The sequence below is a fragment of the Neltuma alba genome, unplaced genomic scaffold (assembly GCF_004799145.2).
Source record: "Neltuma alba isolate B1F8T4 unplaced genomic scaffold, ASM479914v2 tig00003562_pilon, whole genome shotgun sequence".
Lineage (NCBI taxonomy): Eukaryota > Viridiplantae > Streptophyta > Magnoliopsida > Fabales > Fabaceae > Neltuma > Neltuma alba.
Genome location: NW_021633335.1, coordinates 27,181 through 46,569, shown reverse-complemented (window position 1 = coordinate 46,569; position 19,389 = coordinate 27,181). Strand labels below are relative to the sequence as shown.

Sequence of the window (19,389 nt, the reverse complement as noted above, 5' to 3'; positions counted from 1 at the left end):
TGGGCAGGAGTTTAGTGGCTATACTACACAAGTAAGCTTAATTTCCTCTTGTTATGATGTCTTGTCTGGTGTTGAATGGACAGTACATGATTGATACTTATAGCTTAATTTCTTACTTTCTCTTCATTTATTAACAGGTGAAGTATGGAATTGATCGAGTGATGTGCACTTTGCCCCGAATGTATCAGGTTAGATGTCCAAGCACAAACGTTAATTGATATATCTTTCATTTGTTGGGTTATAGTCTTTTAGGGCACTAATTGGTTGGACCTTTTGAGCAGTTGGCACAGGGCGGAACGGCTGTTGGGACTGGATTGAATACAAAGAAGGGGTACATATGATTTTTGGTTGCTGTTCAGATGCATCCCCCCCCCCCCCCCAAGTTTTTTGAAATGTCAACCATGGTTATAATCTTCCAAAATGATTATAATAGATGAAGTTTTCTTTTGCTCAGTTGTATGTGTGCTTTTCATCAGGCCTGGTCTTATTTTATAAACAATCCTATACAAGAAGAATTTGTTGAAATCTACTATATGCATTGACTGACTGTGCACATAGGCACTTATGTTTAGAACTGGTAGCATGTATTTCCTGAAATTGAATTTTAACTGTATTTTCAAAGTGATAGTATGTATTTCTCTATAGAAGCTGTGCATTTGAATTGATGCTATATTGGCAAATCAATACTTTCTTTATGTTGAAGAGAACGTGTGTGACTTTATTTGGCTGTCATTTTAGGTTCGATGTTAACATAGCAGCAGCAGTAGCTGAGGAAACAAACTTGCCCTTTGTCACAGCAGAAAATAAGTTTGAGGCCTTGGTTTGTAGCTGAAACTAATTTATTTTCCTTGAGTTGCTGTAAGCCAGATTTGTTTGACTGATTTGTGCTCTTAATCTTGCATCACATGTTGCAAAACGTTGGCACCGCCATGACTTCATATTGTCCCTTTGCAGGCTGCCCACGATGCTTTTGTTGAAGCCAGTGGAGCCCTCAACACAGTTGCAACATCTTTAATGAAGATTGCAAATGATATACGTTTATTAGGAAGGTTGGCATGCAAGAATTGTGATAATGTACAAATTGGTTATTTTATTCTTCTGTGAATTCTTATAATGTTGTCCTACTATAGTGGTCCTCGTTGTGGCCTTGGTGAACTCATTCTTCCTGAAAATGAACCAGGAAGCAGTATTATGCCTGTAAGATCCTCATGCCTTATTAAACATATGTTCTCAAAATAAGCCTGTTTATTTTTGTTTGATATAACTTATTGATCCATGTAAGTTCTATTACATGTTGACTGGGACGCATCATTTTTCTTCTGTACAGGGAAAGGTTAACCCTACCCAGTGTGAGGCTCTCACAATGGTCTGTGCACAGGTAAAGATTAACTTGTCCGGTTTCTATGAGATAATAGTGATCAATTGAGCTCTAAAAGCATGCAGTGTATAGGCTTGGAGACTGCTAGGAACTAGCGCCCTTTACTAGGATTGTGTTTTTTATTTTATGTTGTGATTTTGTATTAGCCATCATAAGTGTCTTATGTCAGTTATTTTAAGTTAGTGTCAGTTTTACAAATGTCCTATGTCGGTTATTTTAAGATAATGTCAGTTAATGTCAGTTTTATATGTTTGGGAAAGAGTAGTTATTTGCAGTTACTGTATTAGGCTATAAATATTAGACGTATTCTATCAATGACATGGATGAATGAATGAATGATTATATAGTTCGCTAACTGTCTCCTCTTTTTCCCTAGAACTAGATGCTGGTTCTAGTCTCTCCCTTTTCTCTCTATTTCTTTCATTCTTCTTCTCTCTTCTCTAGAATTACAGATTCTGGTTCTAGAGTTCTTCTTCTCTACTCTTTCTCTTCCCCTTTTCCCCTATTTCTACTTCTATTTTTCATATTCTAACGGAGACTTACTATTTCTTTCCCCTTACTCATGCATTTTCAGTTCTGTAGTGATTATGGTTATGTTTAGAATAAAGTTATGAGTGACAGTTTATTTTAACTTCCAGGTCATGGGAAACCATGTAGCCATCACAGTTGGTGGAGCAAACGGTCATTTTGAACTCAATGTATTTAAACCGATGATTGCAAGTTGTCTCCTGCATGTATGTTTCATCCTCATCGTCTCTTCATCCCCAATTACAACTTATTTTATGGCCTATCCTATGATGTTACGTAGCATATGCACTCATAAAATTTTTTTGTTATTTCTCATCTGATAGTCACTTAGACTACTTGGAGATGCGTCAGCTTCCTTTGAGAAGAATTGCGTAAGAGGTATTCAAGCTAATAGGGAAAGAATTTCAAAATTATTGCATGAGGTGAGTTGTGGCTTGCACAAAATATCTTTATTGATGCCTTCCTTTATATCCCAATTTAATTTATCTTGTTTGACCTTTTAAATCTCCTTGCAGTCACTAATGCTTGTCACATCCTTGAACCCAGTAAGTTTTTACTCGTCTAAATTTGTGTAGCTTCCTTAATTTCATGATCTTTTTGAATAATAGCTTTAATGCCTCGGTTTCAGAAAATCGGTTATGACAAAGCCGCAGCAGTTGCCAAGACAGCGCACAAAGAGGGAACCACTCTTAAGGTAATAATATCTTCTTAATTCTCATTAGCCCTCACTGACTACCCAAAAAAAAAAAAAATCCTTGTTAATCTTGAGATTCTGTTGATCTTCTGTGTTTGATCTCTAGATGTGTATACATAAAGTTTACTGTTCTGTCTACCTACATCAGCTACGAACAAACTAAATTCCATTTTAAGCATATCTAAAGTTATTTGCACACCAATTTCAACTCTAGTATTGGTTTGGCCCAACCATTTTGTCTGCCGTCGATGGGAAAAGATGTTAATCTAAAGGAGTTGATGCCTTTATAATGGATTTCTGTACGACATTTGTGGCTTCCCAATTACTTGTCTGAGATATTGAAATTGACGAAAAACTAATTGTGCAGGATGCTGCGTTGAAGCTTGGAGTACTAACCTGTGAAGAATTTGACACTCTTGTGGTGCCTGAGAAAATGATTGGCCCAACCGATTGACCGAATATTAGGTTTATGTAAAAGCTTCAGGGATAGTTCCCTGTTGCATTGAAGTATTATTTTTTTAACCCCATCCTTTGATTGGGTCGAGGAATGATTGGTTTAATAAGTTAAAATTTTGACGTCCAAAATTGGTATTCTTGAGGGAGGGGCCCCTACAGATTTGGAAGGATTCAATGTGATGCGGAACTTGCTGACACAAATAAAGGAACTTTTTCATTTTTCTGGCCATGATGTTCGTCGCTACTCTTTCTCCATTCTACCTCTTGCGCAATTCAGGTGTTTTAAGTATTAGGTGTTTTTTCTTAGATTTGTACGAGCAGCTGGTCTGCTGTTGACTTGGCTATTGGCCGACAGATTAAGGAACAATCAATGGTTCGTTTACTTTAGGTGAAAGTAATTTTCGGCTGATGGCTGAATTAAAAATTCTTAATTTTTGCTGCTTTCAGAACCTAGGAGTACTACTTTTGCAAGATAAAATAGTAGTTCGATCTATTCATAAGCGACGCCATTTCCCATAAGAAAGACAGCGACATTAACAAAAGGTGTGCATGTAATACAGGGGACTCGTTTGTTTGCAGCGCAAGCACCGGCCAGTGCGGTACTTCACAGCAAAGAGACAGAACCAGGGGTGCCTTTTTTTCTTTTTCCTTTCTTTTGGGTTTGGAATTAAAATGGCAAGCACAATTTTTTTTTTTCGACCTGAGGCAAGCACAACTTCAAACAAAGAAAAAATGCAAGAGGAAAACGAAGGCTAAACCAAGCATATCCTATCATTCAGAACAATTTCCACGCATCGAGTAGCGATATTCCATCAGCTTCAGGGGCCCAACCGTATTGCTTAGTGCTTACGGCAACTGCATTTTGTGTGATTATTTTGTTTACCAATTGTTTTATTTTCATGAAATTATTCCTTTCACCTTGAGGATAGCAAGATACACATTCTTTACCCTCAAGGAAATGCAAGGAGCATGCGACGCCCATTTTAGCCAAGTTCTGTCTATTCGTCTACACAAATCCTGAATATCAAGCAATAACCTTGCAGTTGAAGCTGTGGAGATCCCATACAGCAGGAAGAAGGAATTTCCTGCCATTTACACCATACAAGTTATAGCTTGCGTTGCTGGACTTATCCACTAATAAATCACCTGGATACCCCGGATAAGCTCCGACCCCAAAAATCCCTGAACACGCCGTGACAGCTTCAAGCGGCGCCAAGGCATCGCCTTGAAAGTACCCTGTCTTGTAAGGATTAGTCACAGCCCCCACCAATACAGCCCCGATGTTAATAACCATACCATCACTTTCCACACCGTTAGGAGCCAAACGAGCCTTTCCCGGCGGACCATTCTCCGGAATAGCATAAGGCCATGCGCACAGGCCCGGGCACTGCGCTAATGAGTCTCCCACATGTCCATAGACAACTCTCGTTTTCTCAGATACCTGGATGCTATCATGAAAGCCGCATGATCCCATACAGAATCGTTCCACGCTTACATCTTTAGCAGTCAAAACCAAGTATATTCCATTCGAATCTAATGGGAATATCTTGTTCGATATCTTGTTCTTGATGAGGGCTGCTATTTGGGCACGCTTGATTTTCTTTCCTAGCGAGTATATGTCCCCTACTTGTTTGATAAGTCTAGCAGTTGTGGAGACTGGTTTGCCAGAGCTGTCCTGGTATGAACGGATGGCTCTCCACCATGCAGCAACAGAAGGCTCTTGGTGGGGAAGATGACTCTTCAAAGGATTGAAGGAGGCGAAGAAATCGGTTATGGAGGCCCTGTTTGGTCGAGAAAAGGCCCCGTACCATATGAGGTAAACATTGACACCTCTTGGTCTGGTGAGGAGGGGACCTCCGTGGTACTTGAGGGTGGAGGAGGTGGGGGTCAAAGAAGAAGTTTGGTACTCTTGGCTTTGGATAAAAGCAAATGAGCTCAAGCCAAAAATGAGAGGAAATAACAGAGCCTTTTGCAACATGGTGACCATGTATTCTCTGCAACTGATAAAGATTGGTCTGGGATGCATTAATTCGTGGTAAGAGGTTCCCTTTTATAACCGCCAGAAAGTTCAAACACGAGTGGGTGGAGTACTCAAGTTGCAGCTACTGGTTGCATTGCATTATTGCTGTTCTTAATGATAACTCTGTTCATGGGCTCATGAAACAGAGCCTTCACTTTCGTCGACTACTCAATATAATTTGGCAACTGAAAGGAACGCTACGAAATCCTCACTGGTTGATTGTTCCTCAAAAAATATTCTCCGAAATGAACCATGTTTTCCTAACAGTAATAAGTTCCCTGTTCATGCCCTTTGCACAGGCAGTCCAATGGCTCGTTTCAAATATTAATGAATATGCATGTCTTTAAATTTTGTAAAAAGCTCAAACAGTAAAAGGTATTCACACCATATCAAAACATATTTAATTTATTTTCTCTTTGCATCAAGCATTTTCGTTGTTTCAAGAGATACAAATGCTGCCTAATTATACACTGCGAATTATTGTAGAATCATACCACACGAAGATTTTGATTTACACCAACCAGCCTCAATTATATGGCTGCTAGACTTGACACTTACTCTCAATCATAGCGCTAATAATTCCTATTCAGAACACTGTTACTACGTCCTCGTAAGGGGACATCATAGGCATTTGCTTTGTCTGTGTCGATGGTTAAAATTTGCCCCCTTTCTTTCACACCGTAAAGCTTCAAGAGATTTACACTATCATTTTCTAGCCGCGGCCAGCAAGAGAGAGAGCACATATTTTGGTGCGTGCAGGGGACTTGTCATATAGCATAAAGCATCACGGCCTCCACGCCATTCACGTTTTGATAAAGACAGAAAGTTGAAGATTGTTTTGCTAAACACTGGTATTGTACGGGGAAATTTTGTGCAGTTACCATGAAATTAGGAAAAGGATAACGATGAAGTCTCAGTCCAATAATGCGGAGTTGAAATGCGAGGAACCACAAAGCCAATATTGTAGTTCAAGTGTCTGATTCAGTGCTTCGTATCTTTTATTGGGGATTTGGACGAATCATTTCCCTTTTCCTACTCATCTGGATTTGTCGACGTCAGAATTCCTTTGAAGAGGCATCCCAAAACTTACAGGCAAGGCTCCGTTACCTGAACCTGAGATTTAGCCCAAGCTGACTAGGCCCCTCTGAAAGCCTGGGTGTCAACCTCCTCTAACCGGCTCAATCTAAGAACGTGTTTAGTTCACCGTTAATGAAACGGATTTCTGCAGAATTGAACCGACTTTTGCCAAAAGCTACTCTAACTTGTGTTTCCAAAACTAGCTTGTGTCGTTTTCTGATCTGCAAACCAAGGTTGAAAAGTAAGTAATCGCCCGTTACAACTTTCTGTTTTTGGAAAATTCTGCTGGTAAAAGTGGAATCCAAATACGTACTAAACCACCCACGGAACATATCAACTTGCTTTTGATGGCAGGAGAAAAAAAATCCCAGACATAATTTTTTGACTGTAAATTTCGCCGGTGACGTTTAACATGCGCCCACAATGCACAATCTCCTTTGTACATGCATGAACATGTTATCCGCTTCAGAAAATGACAGATGGACAGTCAACATATAAAAAAGTCATAACATTCTTTTCGTATTATATTTATTTGTATCCGTCTGTCCTACCATCCAAAGTGTTGTCATTTAGTTATAACCAACGCCTACATTTAATACTACCTTTGACTTATTATATAAGGCTCAATCAGGTCAAATGTGTGTGTGTGTATATAAAAAAGGCTCAAGGCCCCTTGTAAAATCTTTTCACAATGCATGGCATAAGACTTTAATCAGAATTATCGTTTGGAATAAACTTATAAGTAGTTGTTCTGTCTAGATTTACATAATACAAGATAAATATACGAAATAAGTTTTTTTCTCGACTTATGTGTTCATAACTAATTTCAAATGTGATTCTAAATGGGGAGTGAAGCACTTATAATGTGTTTTCAAAATTACTTTTCATGTACTTAATTACTTTTCAATCGTTAATATAAGAATCACTTTATAATATAATACTCTTCTGGTCCTAAATGTAAGACCCTATACTAGTGTGTATAAGGGTCTTACATTCTAGTATAAGGTTTACATTTAGGACCAGAGGAGTATATGAATTATAACGTAATTCTTATATTAGAGATAGTAGCGAGTATAATTTACGGTGTATAAAGCTTGCATTTAATTGTATGAAACTTGTTCGGTCGTTTTGCGCCCAAGACGCGACGGGAAACCACGGTTGAACCCTAGTCATACAAACTTTAGGGTCCACCTCTTTTTTTTTTTTTTTTCTCATGTGTTTTGAGCATCTTATTTTTATCTTTGTTAATTACATGCGAAAACCTTAAGATTTTCTCGTCCCATCTGATTGCACTTTTTTGGACAAAAATCTGATTGCATTTTACCTAGTGTTAGTTTGTCAAATAAAAAAAAAAAAAAACAACTGCATGTGCTTGAATTTTTGGTGAAAATATTAGCAAACCTTTTTTTTCCGCCCCGATAGATGGCGATGTTATATCTACTTGATAACCATCATTCAAATCCATTGAACATAGCTCAGCATTGTGATTTAGAGGATGAGGCTACGAATCTTCTCTTTCAGTATTCGGCTTATGCATCTTTGCGTGGGGTATCAACTTGATTTGTTCTTTTCTAATTTATCACACGATTTTTCGTCTGTATCTGATCTTATTTATCTCAACATATTAACATATTAGAAATTTAATTAATGTTGCTTATTTTATTACTTAACCTGATCAATTTTTAAAAACGAAAGAATCAAACAATCAAGATTCTTCCAAAAAAGGCCATAGAAATTAACAGTAACAGACAACATAATTTGATTCTTCCATTAGTTTCTCATTCATGCGAAGCATTCTTGTGTGAATTTGAGCCACATCCATTCCATTGTTAATGATCAGTGCACTGTATGAAACTTAAAAAGCAAACTGTATAACGACTTATAAGTAACCTTCTAGATCCGCTTATCCATATGTGAAAATAAGCAGTTTTTTCCTCCCTTCCCTTCCTCCACGTCTGAGAGTACATATAAAACAATCCATATTTTCCTAAACATGAGATAGAGAAGATCCGTCCGCACACTTAGCTCTATCATCATATTTATGAACACCAACCAATCTGAAATTTTTGTGGGACTGTGACTTGAATATACTGAAGCAGCACTGGAGTTGCGAGAAAAGCATAATCTGAAAAACTGGGTAGCCTTCCTTGTTCGTGACAACGTTACTGGCTTTAACTCTGCATTCTACTCGCCCTTGTCTCTTCTACTTCTCCCGCTGCTACGGTTTCTTTTCGCCGATTTCTTTGGCTGGTAAGAATGATTTCATTGTTTTGTTTTCTACCGCGTGCTTATTATACTGCTAAGTCTTTTTGGTTTGCATGATTAGATTGCTTGTTGAAAACATTCATCTTGGACATTTGGTTCGACAGTAGGTATATTTTGGGCCGTTGTTGTATGTGTTTGCACTGATAAATTCAAAATTACCTCGTGAAGAATTTTGCTTTGTGGCATTTGAATCATATTCGGTATAGTCTTTGCGCATGTTTGATTGTGTTGTGAGTATTGATGTTTTATAAGACAGTATCCTGGTTCTGAATTCTAAATAGATCCCGTATTTTGTGCTGATTTCTGCTAATAAGGTGTGCTAAGGACGTCGTTGTCAGAGATTTGTTGAGAAGGCTGCTACACTATTATGGAGTCCTGCGATTGCCTTGAGCCACAGAATTGGCCCCTGGATGGACTTCTCACGAAATACCAGTACATCTCGGATATTCTAATAGCGTTTGCGTATTTCTCGATTCCTTTGGAACTGATATATTTTGTTCAGAAGTCTGCATTCTTCCCATACAGATGGGTTCTTATCCAGTTCGGTGCTTTCATTATTCTTTGTGGAGCATCTCACTTCGTAAGCCTGTGGACATTCTTCCTGCCCTCTAAAGGTATTGCTATGGTCATGGCAATGGCTAAAGCCTTGTGTGCTATTATATCCTGCGCCACAGCACTAATGCTCGTTCACATTATCCCTGATCTGATGAGCGTCAAAACTCGGGAACGTCTTCTCAAGATCAGGGCTGAAGAGCTTGATAGAGAAATGGGGCTTATTCTTACTCAAGAAGAAGCTGGGAGGCATGTCAGGATGTTAACTCATGAGATCAGAAGCACGCTTGACAGGCATACCATTCTCAAGACCACTCTTGTGGAGTTGGGAAGAACTTTGGGCTTGGAGGAATGTGCACTGTGGATGCCCTCAAGATGTGGTCTTCATCTTCAACTTTCACACACATTGAGTGGTGCACATGTTAGCTCCTGCGTCCCGACAAACCTTCCTATCGTTAATGAAGTTTTCAATAGCCCTCGAGCGATGAGGGTTCCACACACATGTCCCCTGGTCACTATTAAACCTGTTGTTGGAAGATACAGATCACCTGAGGTGGTTGCTGTGAGAGTTCCTCTTTTGCATCTCTCAGACTTTCCAATCAATAATTGGCCAGATCTTTCTGCAAAGAGATATGCCATCATGGTCTTGATCCTCCCTACCGACACTGGTAGAAAATGGCGAGATCACGAATTGGAACTTGTTGATGTAGTAGCAGATCAGGTCCTTTTTTATATTCCTTCTCTCTCATTACCGGCATTTTAATATTGCATAGTCTTCTAAATTCCTAATTGCTTTACTTCATCGCATTGTATATTAGAAATCTTATTCTGTATATCTGAGATTTTCAAGCATTAAAACAGGTGGCAGTAGCTCTTTCACATGCTGCTATACTGGAGGAGTCTATGAGAGCCAGGGATCAACTCATGGAACAGAATGTTCATTTAGATTTGGCACGACGAGAAGCAGAAATGGCAGGCCATGCTCGGAATGATTTCCTTGCTGTCATGAATCATGAGATGAGGACGCCAACGCACGCGATTATGGCATTGTCGTCGCTTCTCTTGGAGACTGAACTCACTTCTGAGCAGAGGAGCGTAATAGAGACAACATTGAAGAATAGCAACATGTTGGCAACACTTGTTAGCGACGTTATAGATCTTTCTAGGCTAGAAGATGGTAGCCTTCAATTAGAATTGGGAAAATTTAACCTTCATGCGGTTCTGGAAGAGGTAATTGTCACAGATTTTCCGCTTCAGTGTTTTATAACAGTAGTAAGGAGTTAAGTTATTCTTCACCATGCTAGTTTACCTTTAAATATGCAGGTTATTAACTTGATAAAGCCAATAGCATCTGTGAAGAAATTACTTGTGACTTTAACTCTGGACCCCGATGTGCCTGTCTTTGCCATTGGAGATGAGAAACGTCTAATGCAAACCCTTTTAAACGTTGTGGGTAATGCTGTGAAATTCACTAGACAGGGCTATGTTTCTGTGAGAGCATCTGTTGGGAAACCGAAAGTTTTGCAGGATCGGCGACCTCCTGAATTTTATCCGGCATCAAGTGATGGTCATCAATACGTTATAATACAGGTTACGTGAGCATATCATATCAGATATCTAAAGTCTATAGAGTTATTTTATTTGATTGCATATGAAAGATGTTCATATTTGCGTCCACGCCCAGATGCCTAGGATTCTATGAACAAGACACCGGATTTTACCAACTGTCAATGTAGCGATGGTAACCTAACTGTGTTACAGCACCATATTGACCCGAGTATCCCTGTTTGTGCAGGTTAAGGACTCTGGATGTGGCATTTCCCCACAAGATATTCCTCATATTTTTACCAAATTTGCTGAGTCTCAAAGAGGACCAAGCAATGGTGCAGGGCTTGGACTAGCCATTTGTAAAAGGTAGAGGCAGAATCCCAGCTTTTAAAGCATGCAGCAAACTGAACATAACATAAATTCTCGCCATTCAATTTGTTGTGGTGTTGACCTTAATAATTTAGTGCAGAAATCATAAAGGCGGTGCTATTTGTTGAAAACTAATTGTGATTTGTGAAGTTACTAACTCAGATTGCGGATATTGAATCAGATTCGTGAAACTTATGGAAGGTGACATGTGGATTGAGAGTGAAGGCATAGGGAAAGGGACTACAAATACGTTCATGGTGAAGCTCGGGATTTGTGGGAATGCCAACTGCAAACGGAGGCCAAGCATATGATGAGCTCTTTTCCCGATAGACTCGCTATCAAACAAGTTTTTGAAACAAAGAACAGTAGCGTCGAACCAGGTGACACATCCGAGATTTTGTTTGTCCCATTAATAACAAATTTGTCCCTGTCGCTTCGCCATATTATGCAAAAGCAAAATAAGCCATTATTGTCTCATTATCTCTTCGTTATTTATTAACGTAACTGTTACTCATCCAGTTACATGATTGAAACCAGTTATTACATACTCCCTCCACTATTTATAAGCTTTCAAGTTTAGAAAGGAGTGTGATACATTTTATAAGTTTCAATTTAAATTTAGCTTAACATTTAATGCATATTTTCTAATATTGTCTTTAATTATTTTTCTCTTGTTAAATTTTTCCACACATTCTATTTCATCTTTTTTTTTAATTTATTATAAACATATATTTGAAAACAAAAATATATTTCTAACTTATTTATTATTTTAAACTAATTTTACCTATTTGTTTGTTATCCATAAATTAATTATTTGGAACTTATAATTAGAACCGGATGGAGTATTAGGAAGTTAACCGCAAGTCACGCATGTTATAAAATTTTAAACCACACAGTTCTATCCTGTTGTGTTTTCAAATTTTTCTGGCCAATCTTTCATGCACCGCCCAGATTAAAAGATTTTCGGTAAGAAATTGAATCCAAAGTCTTAAGTACAAGAAAAGGAAAATAACTGGCTTAACTCTGCCCTTGCCTAAGGCCACGGTTGGTTCAGTGGAAAAATGAAAATATTTTATCAGAAATGGAAGCGGAACAAGAAATAGAAATGAAAGTAAGTTTTACAAGTAGTTCGGTATCAAGTGAAAATTTCAATGGAAACTAGGATTATTAACACCCCCCAGAAATTTAAAAAAAAAAAAAAAACTTTTTACTCCCTCATTCTCCTTCAGCAACCAACAATGGCGCCCCCCCTCGGATTCTTCTACGCACAATCAAAATGCTTTGATTCATCAACACAGAACATCAACGCAAAAGCAGATCTGCAAACTTTGAACATCAAAAACTACTAGAAAGTAGAAACACATACATACGAAGCGTGAAGAGACCTATATCGATGGTTATCTAGATTTGGGAAGGAAAGAGTGGATTCAAACTTAATTGCATCAATTTTATTTAAGCTAACACTACATCCTAATTATAAAATATAAAATATAAAATATCCTAATTTTAAGATCTTGTTTATAAATTATAAATAAAATCTTATATTTAGGACTGAAAGCACTATATATTATATGCATGCCGTTGGGAAAAACACACACATGCCATCGCCACTCTTGATCTCAGTTGAGAATTATGATCAAGAAGCTTTTATAGTTGTCTAGATAAGGCAAGAAGAAAGTGATTTCAGACACTACCCCAATAGAGAAATAACGGCGGAGGACGAAGAAGAATGAATGTTTGGAGAGCAGCGAAGATCACAATGGAGCATTAGGAGGCGGTGCCCAGGTAAGGAATCGTCTAGCAACATTTTAGCCAAATCTAAAATACGGAGAGGAGGCAAGGCGAGACGGGAGGTGAAAAAGGCGGAGGTTGCAAAGACGACGAAGGATGTTCACTGTTCAGGTCATAAAAATAGCATCCTATGAAAATTATATTTCCTATTAGGTTATGTACCAAAGGGACCTCAAGGCTGATTGGAATTGCCAGGGTCAACAGATCAAGAGTTAATCACCACCTCACTGGATTGGTAAGAAACAAACATGCAACAATATCTCCGTGCGCCTGCTGAAAGAGCTACAAGGTTGGAATGTTAAACCCGGTGAGATGGTTTGCTAAACAGCACCTCACTTCTAACATCAAGTATAATCATTAGGCCAAAAACTATATCTATTAATCAGAAACATAACTCTGTTTTCTCAAGTCTTCCTAAAAGAAAGGACCAATTCCCAGCACCATTAACTGTGACAGCGGCCCCGCGAGAACAAGTTAATGGGGCACGCTAGCATAATTAATTGGCGCAGTAAGCAAACAAGAGTAACGTCGGCTTGATAAGACGAAACCAAACCATTTATAACGAATTCATGTGCTTACATTTTATGTAAGCTAATTCACAAAAATGTGGATACAGACATTTCAATGCCCAGCATTTGAGCTTTTTGGGGGATACAAATCCATATTTCAGTGGTTTGATCTCACTCATAAACACCTAAAGAAATGTTGGTAAGTCACAATCCAATAAAAAAAGTCGGATCAAAACTAAAAGGATATAATTATACAAAAACTTGGCGTAACACGATGCGAGCACAAATGATGAGTTCATGAAACCACATCCGCGTCACATCTGATAGGTCAAGGATAGGAATGTTTAGGGTGTGATAAACAGCGTCACAGTGATCTAAAGGCCTAGAGAAGAATTTTGCACGCTACAATTTCATACCGAAAACGCAATCAAACGAAATAAATATAAATCATTGCTGTAAAAATAGTTGAAACTCTCGTACTTGAAATAACAATTAGAAATGTCTAATCCAACAAAAAGAGATTGACCAAAACTACATCAGGTATTCCTTCATGTGTCCCCTCACTTCTTGGATTTTTTTGATGCTCTGCAGAAAAAGCATATTCAATTAGTTTATGAAAAACGAATAGTCACAAACAATGATAGCAGCCAATGCGAGGCTATTAACACTCACTGGGCTGGCTGAGATGCTGTCGGAGGTGGTGTGGTCGGTGCTGCAGTAGGTTTCTCTCCAGGACCCTAAAGACATATACAGAGATGAAATGAAAAGGTCAATTCCAAATGTGCCGGCATCAGCCACAATCTATTATGCAAACAGACATCCGGAATTTTCCCAGGTGCAATGCTAGAGAATATCAAGATCATGATAGACACTAGAGGCCAACGAATTCCAAAGACAGATTCATCAACAACTAAAAGCATAAACTCACATGAGCCAGTCGCTCCTCCCTCCTTGCGATTTTCCTTTCCCGGCTTGCCTTGTTCTTTGCACGCTTAGCCTCAAACTGATCACTCAAAGTCTTCTCTCTTGCCTTCTCGGCCTTAGATTTGTGAATGCTCTCCATTAAGACTCTCTTATTCTTGAACACATTACCCTTAACTTTCATGTACATGTCATGGTACATGTGCTTGTCAATTTTCTTGGACTCCCTGTACTTGCGAAGCAAGCGTCTGAGCACACGCATTCTTCTCATCCAAAGAATCTTGGTAGGAAGTCGTGCTTCTCTAGTACCCTTGCGCTTACCTAGTGTCAGTCAGGTAAAAATTACAATTTAAAAGATTACGTTACAATTTTTCTTTAAAAAAATTTAAATAAAAATGCCTAATAACTTAATAAAAAAAGATGCCCGCCTACCAATGATTTTCAAAAGACATAACTCTTTTATGAGAAGCTATCTCAGATTGCATGAACTAGTTAGCAGTAATCTCGTTCTTTTTAAATCATTATGAAGACTGGACATGTCTTTGAACATGACAACATGGCCTGACGATCTTGTCTCCCTGAATTCAATTAACTCGAGAATATCACGCAAAAGAGAAAAATGACGAGAGGAATAAATACCATATCCAGAGTGACGTCCCTTCCTCTTGGCCTCCTTCATTCGACGGGCCCGTGAACGGGAGTGAATTTTGGTTGGCTTCCGGATGATGAACCCATCCTTAACCAACTTTCGTATGTTTTGGCCTGCAAATGAAACGTTATTACGAGAATGAGCCTGCGAAATTTCAAACACCACAACCAACATTGCGCCACATAATGATACCCTATCTAACATCAGACCCAGCTTAATAGGGCATTAGGGCTCCAGACAACTTGAAATAAAAGGAAGGTGTACAGTCTACTACACAAAAACATAAGTAGCGGAATCCAAAGTAGAGTCAAATAGAATGGAAGAAATGCATATTCCGTTGAAAAGGGAACCAAGAGGATGACTGTTTAAGGCTAAAGAAAAGCATGCAGCGAACCAGGCCATCCTAAAGTGAGATTACTAATGAAAAGAAAAAAAACTATTATTACTAATGAGATTAGCAATCTATCTTCATTATCGCTCAGAATTGCGAGAACCGGCACACCAATCCATGTGCCCAAAAGAAATGGACCTTGGCAATCAAAGCGTTCAAAAGGGGAATGACAAAATATAGAGATCAGGCCAAAGAAATAAGTAGGACAGTACAGATAACGGAGAAACAAAGACAGAAGGGAAAATCATACGAGAATTGGCCATGGATATTTCGTTGACTTCATTTGGGTCAAGCCAAACTTTGCCTCTGCCGCACTTGAGGACACTAGCGGCGAGCCGCTTCTGGAGTTTCAGCGACACCATTTTCCACTCACCCTCTCCCTTCTCTGCTGCAGCTGCAGTCGAAAGAGCACTCCGCGGCGGAGGAAACTATATACCACCCCTTTCAATTGTTAACCCTAGCTTGGCAGTCGTTTTGGGCCTTTTATCCTCCCCCGAATTGGGCCGTCAAAAAGGGGCCCAAGAGATTAAGACCTTGGTTGAGCCTAAAGCCCTTTTTATTTAAGGCGACGTTTCAATTGTTAACCCGAAGTTGGAACTTGGAGGCCTTTTATCCAACCCCATATTGGGCTCAGTGTAAAGGAGCCCAAGAGATAAGACGTCGATTGGGCCTAAGCCTTTTTCATTTTAAGGCAAAAATGGTCACATCCTATTCAAAATTGTGTTGGGTTCAAGCGGGGATGGAAGTCTCCCCATCTCGAAGTATATCAATAATTCAAAATATATTAATAAATCAACATTTGAAAATCAAGTTGCTTTTTAAAAGATAAAATTCTTCTATCTAATAAAAAAGATGGAAATTCTGCTGGATGTAAATGAGACTTATCGTTTACTATGTGTGCTTTTTACTAATTTGCTCATAGTGTTGGTGCAAGTTGAAATCCTTCAAAAACATAGTCATTTTTCATAAATTAGTCTTTAAAAAATTTAATTCATTTATTTTTCAAAAATCTCCTTCCAAGGAAAAAAAAGTTTACTCAGTGATTTATACCTGCCAAACACGGAGAAGAAAACGCGGAAACTTTAGTCAGGAGTAGCCTGTAATCGTAGGCAAGGAAGTAGGCTAACAGATGCAGCATTGGCTTTATGGATTTGGATTTTTAAAAAATCTCCTTCCAAGAAATAAATACTTATTTAAAATAATTTATAAATAATTTTTAATCATAATTCATAAAATATGAAGCAAAAATATTAAAAAAAATTTGTTTAAAAACCGCAATACAGAATTAATTTTAAAACTTTACTGCAAGATTAAAGAAACAAACTAATATTAATTTTATTAAAAAAATAACGTTATTATCTTTTATAATATTTATTACGGGGTGACATATAAATAAAATAATTACAAGGGGACCGCGAATTGAGGAGCGGTGGGGTTGCGCGGGAATAGTGGGATGACAGTACAAGAGCAACGTCAGCCGTCAGCCAAAATCCGGCGGCGCCCACTGGCGCCGCGTCTTCCAAAACCAGCAGCCCCCACTGCTTTGCCCCCGCATCTCTCACCCCCCAGCTATGCCTTTCAATTTACCTCTTTTTACCATGTTACTTTAATCCGATCCGATATCCTCATCACTTTTTCTTTTTTTTAACCAAAAAAAAACCGGAAGCTAACAACAAAAAACCAAATTGACGTGCGGGTATCAACGTCCTTAAAAAAAATAAGACAAATTCTTTTATATATTTATTTTGTAGATCGTAAAAATATTTACGAAACCAAACACCCCTCTAAATTTGGTGATCTACCCAGCATTTATCCTTTTGGGGCAATCTCTTCGCCACGACAAGCTGCCCCCATTTGTCTCGTCAAAATTAATCTTCCCTCGTCATTATAATTTTCGTTCTCATTACTTAAAACTCCAAATAGTATCTAGCTAGATCGCGTGGCGCACACGCCGCTTCCATCTTTGTTTCCCCTCATCGGGACGGCACAATCAACTAATCGAATGAATTGAATTTAATGTAATTACACCTAAAATTCATGCAGCCCAAAATAAACATTGTTCATCAAGAAAAGCAAAGGGAAATCATTACAATTCAACTCGAAAACATCGGACTTAAATCGCCAGTTCCTCCGCCCATTCTGTTTCTCCGCCCTTCCCCAGCAAGCAAGAAGGAATCCAGTATCCACAGACACGAGCCTTCACAGGGCCGATGACGTCACCGAAACCTGGACGGCCTCATCGTCGAAGCTCCACAGATCGCCCACCACGTTCTCCTGTACATTATTGGACGCCGTCGATTGCCCGTCATAATATGGAATCTGATAGAACTTCATGCAGTTCTCGTACGCCATTAGCTCCTCCGACAGCTTCTCTATCTCGTTCTTCTCTTCCTCCGCTTCCGTCACCACCGTGTTCGCTTTTCCTTCCACGTCCATGTTCGAATCCTCACAGGAATAGCCGTTTCCTTTGTGACTCGAGTCCAGCAGTTGCATCCTGGAGTAGGCACACTCGGACACTGACACTGACCCTGACCCTGACCCTGACCCTGACCCGCATCCAGAGTTCTTATCTCCAGAAACGAGAGTTGGATTGGTGTCGAATCCGAAGGAAGGAATTGTGCCCGCCTGGTTCAGATCATAGCCAAACTCCAAACTGAAACTTTTAGGCACATTGTTCAAGTTTGAGCCGTACTGTTGCGGATACAGGGGAGAAATGGGGGATCGGAGCGGAGGCGGTGGATTATTACGGCGAGCCTGAAGGGAGTAGGCATCGTCTTCATTGGGGAAATTGACTTTGGCTTTCTTGCCGCGGATTCTTCGAGCTTCTCTGTCATAGGCCCTGGCGGCTTCTTCAGCAGTGTTGAAGGTGCCAAGCCAAACACGAACCCCCTTCCTGGGGTCGCGAATCTCCGCGGCCCATTTACCCCAGGGACGCTGCCTGATCCCACGGTAGAGGTTCTTCCTCTGCCTCTTCACGGGTTTCTCGGCTTGCTGATCAACTGTTCCTCAGAAAGAAAAAACAAAACCGCATTCAATCAACAAGAAAGCAAATGAAAAGAAGATGAGGCGAAGGGTGTGGAAAGAGGACTGACCTGGGGAAGGATGGGTTGATTTGCGGGAGACAGAGTGGCCTGGCTGAGGAAAATGGAAGTCGAAGTCGGAGTCGTCATTTGGCTTGCCGAAAGAGTTGGGCCAGATGTCAGAGGCGGTAAGACGGCGGCCACGGTGACGGGGGATGAAGTCGGCGATGATGGCACCACCACACATGATCAATGGAGCTGAAGGCAAATCAAATGAAGCAGAGAGAGGGAGGCGAGGGATGTGAGGGGAGATCAGAGAGGGAGAGGTTTAAGAAAGAGGTTTTGAAGAGAGAGAAGGAGTGAAGAGATGACGCCAGGGAATGCGAGGAAGAGGGTATAAGTAGCTGGGAAGATGAGGGGAGCGCAGTTATTTGGGTGGAATTGAGAACCTTCCTGGACGGACCTACCTAACCGCTTTTTGTCACTCGATTTCCTCTGCCTTGTTTTCCAAGTCTTGGCTTTTCTCTCTCTTCGCTGTTCGCTACGAGCCTACGAGGCTCTTCATTTTTAGTCTTTATCCATACCCCAGGACATTTTCATTTTTTTTTCCGACCTGAGCATACCCCAGAACATTTGCCACTTGCTCTGTAACGCTTTTATTTTATTTCAGTAATAATTGTTATAGATGAAAATATTATGAGGAAATGTGCATAACTTGACAATAAAATTAAGTTTAAAAATTTGATGAGTACTTAATCATTTTAATGAAAACAGAATATAAACCACACTAAAGTTTGGTAGATTAATTTTAGAATTTGTAATATTTTTTAATTTTTTTTTATCTAGTCTTCATTTCTTACGGAATAAAGTAAAAAATGTATATTGTGTTTTATAAAATATACAATACCACACTCATAAAAAATGTACTAAAATTCAGGTGAGAACCAAAAAATATTTCTATTAAGGTAAAAAAATGTTTCAAAGTGATCAAACGCTTACTTTCTTTTCTAGCCAAAATAACCACACACTTGTTTGAGAGTGAACGACTTTAGAAAAATATTAAAATAACGTCAAACATGCCGCCGCTCAGGGCCAACCAATTCTCAATGGATTATACTTTATTTATATAATTCATTATTGAGAATTTTAGTAAAATTATACTGTATAAAAACTCCTTTTAAACGTTGAGGTGGTATGTTTGTGTATGTGTGCCATTAGTAA

At 39.2% G+C, this 19,389-nt stretch overlaps 5 protein-coding genes across 6 annotated transcripts; 2 read left to right on the top strand and 3 right to left on the bottom strand.

Moving 5' to 3' along the window:
• The first annotated feature begins 6 nt into the window (after window positions 1–6).
• Window positions 7–3,285, top strand: LOC114741914 (fumarate hydratase 1, mitochondrial). Its single transcript, XM_028930165.1, has 12 exons — window positions 7–31; window positions 138–188; window positions 282–331; window positions 739–820; window positions 955–1,049; window positions 1,131–1,197; window positions 1,328–1,378; window positions 2,017–2,112; window positions 2,230–2,328; window positions 2,422–2,451; window positions 2,535–2,600; window positions 2,968–3,285. The coding sequence occupies exons 2-12, from the start codon at window positions 162–164 to the stop codon at window positions 3,052–3,054; spliced, it is 750 nt and encodes a 249-aa protein (XP_028785998.1). The 5' UTR covers window positions 7–31; window positions 138–161; the 3' UTR covers window positions 3,055–3,285.
• Window positions 3,286–4,015: 730 nt separating this feature from the next.
• On the bottom strand, window positions 4,016–5,043 carry LOC114741912 (protein EXORDIUM-like 2). Its single transcript, XM_028930164.1, has one exon. It carries the CDS (start codon window positions 5,041–5,043, stop codon window positions 4,081–4,083), a length of 963 nt encoding a protein of 320 aa, XP_028785997.1. The 3' UTR covers window positions 4,016–4,080.
• Window positions 5,044–8,340: 3,297 nt separating this feature from the next.
• Window positions 8,341–13,163, top strand: LOC114741915 (probable ethylene response sensor 1). 2 transcript variants are annotated; one of them, XR_003739811.1, is made up of 7 exons: window positions 8,341–8,403; window positions 8,733–9,691; window positions 9,832–10,200; window positions 10,294–10,560; window positions 10,766–10,884; window positions 11,069–11,290; window positions 13,153–13,163. XR_003739811.1 is itself a non-coding variant. In XM_028930166.1 (6 exons), the coding sequence occupies exons 2-6, from the start codon at window positions 8,786–8,788 to the stop codon at window positions 11,196–11,198; spliced, it is 1,791 nt and encodes a 596-aa protein (XP_028785999.1). In that variant the 5' UTR covers window positions 8,341–8,403; window positions 8,733–8,785; the 3' UTR covers window positions 11,199–11,525. The 2 variants fall into 2 exon arrangements, 1 of the variants encoding a protein (XP_028785999.1); XM_028930166.1 differs by lacking the exon at window positions 13,153–13,163 and having other exon boundaries at window positions 11,069–11,525.
• A 319-nt stretch (window positions 13,164–13,482) lies between these two features.
• On the bottom strand, window positions 13,483–15,556 carry LOC114741910 (60S ribosomal protein L19-3-like). The gene is made up of 5 exons (XM_028930162.1): window positions 15,399–15,556; window positions 14,748–14,870; window positions 14,116–14,429; window positions 13,860–13,924; window positions 13,483–13,772 (listed from the first exon to the last, which is right to left on the bottom strand). The coding sequence occupies exons 1-5, from the start codon at window positions 15,508–15,510 to the stop codon at window positions 13,748–13,750; spliced, it is 639 nt and encodes a 212-aa protein (XP_028785995.1). The 5' UTR covers window positions 15,511–15,556; the 3' UTR covers window positions 13,483–13,747.
• A 1,581-nt stretch (window positions 15,557–17,137) lies between these two features.
• On the bottom strand, window positions 17,138–18,563 carry LOC114741909 (ethylene-responsive transcription factor ERF071). Its single transcript, XM_028930161.1, has 2 exons — window positions 18,241–18,563; window positions 17,138–18,147 (listed from the first exon to the last, which is right to left on the bottom strand). The coding sequence occupies exons 1-2, from the start codon at window positions 18,413–18,415 to the stop codon at window positions 17,348–17,350; spliced, it is 975 nt and encodes a 324-aa protein (XP_028785994.1). The 5' UTR covers window positions 18,416–18,563; the 3' UTR covers window positions 17,138–17,347.
• Between the last annotated feature and the right edge of the window lie 826 nt (window positions 18,564–19,389).

Coding starts and splice junctions, on each gene's coding strand:
- LOC114741910 (XM_028930162.1), bottom strand. CDS start 15,510: ATGGTGTCGCTGAAACTCCAGAAGCGGCTCGCCGCTAGTGTCCTCAAG. Junction 14,871..15,398: donor AATATCCATGGCCAATTCTC/GTATGATTTTCC, acceptor TTTCATTTGCAG/GCCAAAACATACGAAAGTTG. Junction 14,430..14,747: donor GGGACGTCACTCTGGATATG/GTATTTATTCCT, acceptor GACTGACACTAG/GTAAGCGCAAGGGTACTAGA.
- LOC114741915 (XM_028930166.1), top strand. CDS start 8,786: ATGGAGTCCTGCGATTGCCTTGAGCCACAGAATTGGCCCCTGGATGGA. Junction 10,201..10,293: donor TTCATGCGGTTCTGGAAGAG/GTAATTGTCACA, acceptor TTAAATATGCAG/GTTATTAACTTGATAAAGCC. Junction 10,885..11,068: donor GGACTAGCCATTTGTAAAAG/GTAGAGGCAGAA, acceptor ATATTGAATCAG/ATTCGTGAAACTTATGGAAG.
- LOC114741914 (XM_028930165.1), top strand. CDS start 162: ATGTGCACTTTGCCCCGAATGTATCAG. Junction 2,113..2,229: donor TTGCAAGTTGTCTCCTGCAT/GTATGTTTCATC, acceptor CTCATCTGATAG/TCACTTAGACTACTTGGAGA. Junction 2,329..2,421: donor TTTCAAAATTATTGCATGAG/GTGAGTTGTGGC, acceptor ATCTCCTTGCAG/TCACTAATGCTTGTCACATC.
- LOC114741909 (XM_028930161.1), bottom strand. CDS start 18,415: ATGTGTGGTGGTGCCATCATCGCCGACTTCATCCCCCGTCACCGTGGC. Junction 18,148..18,240: donor ATCAACCCATCCTTCCCCAG/GTCAGTCCTCTT, acceptor TCTGAGGAACAG/TTGATCAGCAAGCCGAGAAA.
- LOC114741912 (XM_028930164.1), bottom strand. CDS start 5,043: ATGGTCACCATGTTGCAAAAGGCTCTGTTATTTCCTCTCATTTTTGGC.